Raw genomic sequence first — 4,016 nt, forward strand, 5'->3', positions numbered from 1 at the left:
GAATAAGGACTAAATTTCCCGACGCTTGTAACTTTAGGGACGAAAGTGACCATTTACCCTATATGGAGTACTCTCTTAGGCTCTAATTCTTTTTCTACTTTTTTTGGTTCTCTCTAACCGAAAAGTATCCACAAAACCTACAAAGTAACCTCCGTCGCGGCATCGACGAAACTCATAGCAGCGTCCACTCCTTCAATGTCACCATTTTTAAGGTTCAGGAGCTTTCCCTTTCTTTCTCACTCTCACTCTCGCTTTCATTCTTCCTTTCACAATGTTGGTGATGTTGTTTCCTTCTTCAATCGCTTACTCCAAATGCAACCTACCCCTTCCATCATCGAATTTAACAAGATTTTAACTTCCCTTGTTAAGACCAAGAAGCATTACCCCAGCGCTATATCCCTTTCTCACCAGATGGAATCTCGGGGAATTACACCAGACATTGTTACTCTCAACATCCTCATCAATTGCCACTGCCATCTAGGTAAGATTACTTGTGCATTTTCTGTATTGGCCAACATTCTCAAGAGGGGTTATCAGCCAACTACCATCACCTTCAATACTCTCATCAAAGGTCTCTGTCTTCACGGCAAGGTCCCCAAAGCACTGCAATTTCATGATGACGTGCTAGCTCAGGGATTTCGGTTGAACCAAGTCAGTTATGGAACCTTGATCAATGGGCTATGTAAAATGGGGGAAACAAGAGCTGCTTTGGAGTTGCTTAGGCGGATTCAAGGGCGAGGGATTAAACCTGATGTGGTAATGTACAGCACAATCATCGATAGCCTGTGTAAAGATAAACTTGTAAGTGATGCTTGCAATTTATATTCTGAAATGATTGTCAAGGGAATATCTCCTGATGTTGTCACGTACAGTGCTTTAATATATGGCTTTTGCATTGTTGGTCAATTGAAACAAGCAATTGGGTTGCTAGATGAAATGACAACAAAAAACATCGACCCAAATGTTTATACTTATAATATATTGGTCGATGCTTTGTGCCCAGACAGATTATTATTGCGTGGTTGGCAGTACTTGTTCTGAAAAGAAAGGCCTGCCAACAATATGCTCTTAAATCCATTGTCATTGATAACTATTCTAATAATTTCAGATTACTATAACAATATACCTGGACTCTATTTCTTACCTAAGGTATTGGTTTGAATTTCAGAAGCTCTGCTATAGATATATATATATATATATATATATATATATGCACTTCATAAGTAAAATGGGAAGCTGATAAACACCTTTGTGGCCCTTCCAACTCTTACATTAGTTCTTTATAAATGGCCCTTCCAACTCTTACCTTTGTGGCCCTTCCAACTCAAGGAATAGTAGTTGAATGTCACTCTTAATCCAGGTGTAATTAAGAGTGGCATGCTTGGCTCATGCTTTGGTAATTCAGCTTCTATCTATCACACTCCTGCATCATGGTATTCACATTTGTCATTTCTGCCCTATTGACATTCTTTGTTCTTTATCAATTTCTGTTTAACTGAAAAGTCGTATTGCTCATGTTACTTTTTCCTGTGAAGAAAATATTTGACACACTTGTAGATCTGGTTTGATATGAAACAAATGAGAAGTACCATTAAAATTGGTTATATTTTTGTATTTAATCATTGTAAGATATTGATAGTTTCTCACTTGTGATTCCCCCCATACCCCACTCGTTATGCTTCTTCAACTTACATTTATTTAGTTTGAATTGGAGGTAAAGATTTCTGCTTCTTCTTTTATCTTTTGGTTTTAGATATTGTTTTCTGATTTGGTTTTTGGTCATAGTCTTTCTTCTTTATCATATTTAGCACTGATTTAGTTTTTTCATTTCTATATTGTGCACCATTTGTTCTCTGATTACAGTCCATGCTTCCATTGATGGCGGAAGCTTATGGCAGAAGCTGTAGTGTCTTTCTGGTTTGGCGTTTGAATCAACGCCAATCCACATTTGAGTCAACATGGCAAATCTTGCTTCTCCATTGATGTGTGAGATGTGTGTTTTATCGTTTTGCGTTGATGCTAATGCCAAACCAAATAGACAAGTAGATATCTATAAGTTATCTCTAACAGTTACTATTTACAACAGAATATCACAAACTGCTTAGTACCTAACAGTGAGGTAGCACTGTAGGCTAATTTAACTTTATAGTAAGATGGCTGTACATAATCAACTATCTTTGACATACATGACCTTTAGAGTTCGGAGGCTCAAATTTATGCATATATTTTAGTTAAAACTTGAATCATCTCTTAGTTTTTTATTCCTTTTTTTTTGTGCATGCTTTGTAAAGGCGAAAATAGAAGCATAAATCAATGCATTTTATTGAAATAGATATGTCAATTCTGGTGACTATATCCTATCCTAAGTCAAAATCAAAGTGAACATGTTAGACCAAATAGATTAATGTGTGGACCTTATATTTGGCATGTGCAAGTTTAATTATGGAGAAGTATATATTTTTAGTCACTCTTCTGAAGCAAGAGAGCGGAATTAATTTTACATCTTCCTTTCCTTCTTTTATCTTTTAGTCTTACTTCACCACTGTTAAAACTTAAGTAGTCATATCAAATGTATTTGATGTGACTTTTTTTGTTTATAATTGGAAGATTACAGCTCTAGTTCTGATGCGTCAAAATGAAATATTAACCGATACAAAAATCCACACTCATGATTTTTATGCTAGGTACCCAAAGCTTTTAGATGTTAGTTTTTCTTTTATTTGTTTCAGATCATGGTAGGTTATCGATTCCAGAGATAAAATTGATTTTTATAGTTGAGGATAGCCACTAGCTTTATTTTCGCTCATCTGGTCCAAGGAATTTTGTTCTTCCTATGCTATCACATTGTTCATGTAATCGTTTTTTCTTAGTTTAATTCATAGAAGTTCCAAATCTTAGCGATGCATATCCTTGAATTTTATGTTTGGTCAGCTTCCATTACATGGTGTCCTTATTTTTTAATGTTCTGAAATCTCGGTCATTTGCATCTATATTTGCTTGGGTTACATCTTTTTATATCAGTAAAAATACAGAATACCATCTCTTAATAATAGAGTTGCTGCACTCTTATAATGAACAACTTGTTTAACTATTGCTTGGAATGAAATTTGGCAAAGTTCTCAGCACTTAACCAATAAAGTCTTACAAAATGCTGAAAATGAGATTGAATGACTATTTTAATATATTGCTACCCCATTTTGTAATTTTCTCAACTGTATTTCTGAATCAGAAGTGACTAGCTTGCTGAGATTGTAGCTGTTTCTGAGATGAGGTGGCTAGACAATGGAGGTAAGAAGCATGCTGTATTAGAGCAACAATATTACTGCCACTACATGTATTAGAGCAACAATATTACGCTCCTATCTCTATTGGTAAAGATCCATTTGCATGCCATCAAATTTTTTCCATTAGGAAGGTCTACTACATCCAATTCTTTGCGTTCGTTTTAAACAATTATTTCCTCTATTACAGCACATCACTAATTTAGGTGTTGAAGATCACCATGGACATTTTGAGGAACCTCCATCTGCGATAATTTGTTATGGGATGTTGAGTTCAAGATCTAACACCTTTTCCTATGGCAATTGGAACATCAAGGTCATCAATAGTAGCACTTAAATGATTAACAATTAGCTCGATCAATCTGTGTGTCTTCCATTAGGTTTGACACGGTTTCTGCTGGTTTTTTTGTTGAGGAATTTGTGGTCTCATAGAGTAGACCTGAAGTTCACTTTACAATTGTTTCCCAGGTTCTCCTTGGGTTATTAGTTGTAGGCTTTTCTGAAGATGAAGTAGGAAGAGAGATAGGGAAGAACATGGATGAGTTCCACTGTTTATCTTCACTTGTATTTTTCTTCTGAAGTGAAACATTGGGAAAGAAAGGTTGAAGTTCAAGTAAAGTGGTGTCATATGAGTTATAAAACTTGTTTTCTGGAGGGACAGTAGCACTTGTTCCCTTTTTTGCGAGAATATAAACCAGCAACCTGAGCATAATAATAAGCTGAAAAATGAAATAC

General features: G+C 35.6%; 1 protein-coding gene across 1 annotated transcript; it reads left to right on the forward strand.

The window, feature by feature from the left end:
- The first annotated feature begins 312 nt into the window (after nt 1-312).
- Nucleotides 313-3,618, forward strand: LOC130736625 (putative pentatricopeptide repeat-containing protein At1g12700, mitochondrial). The gene is made up of 3 exons (XM_057588434.1): nt 313-1,021; nt 1,109-1,149; nt 3,472-3,618. The coding sequence occupies exons 1-3, from the start codon at nt 313-315 to the stop codon at nt 3,616-3,618; spliced, it is 897 nt and encodes a 298-aa protein (XP_057444417.1).
- The last annotated feature ends 398 nt before the right edge of the window (nt 3,619-4,016 follow it).

The sequence above is a fragment of the Lotus japonicus genome, chromosome 2, assembly GCF_012489685.1.
Source record: "Lotus japonicus ecotype B-129 chromosome 2, LjGifu_v1.2".
Classification (NCBI taxonomy): Eukaryota; Viridiplantae; Streptophyta; class Magnoliopsida; order Fabales; family Fabaceae; genus Lotus; species Lotus japonicus.

Coding starts and splice junctions, on each gene's coding strand:
- LOC130736625 (XM_057588434.1), top strand. CDS start 313: ATGCAACCTACCCCTTCCATCATCGAATTTAACAAGATTTTAACTTCC. Junction 1,022..1,108: donor AGACAGATTATTATTGCGTG/GTTGGCAGTACT, acceptor TAATAATTTCAG/ATTACTATAACAATATACCT. Junction 1,150..3,471: donor GACTCTATTTCTTACCTAAG/GTATTGGTTTGA, acceptor CCTCTATTACAG/CACATCACTAATTTAGGTGT.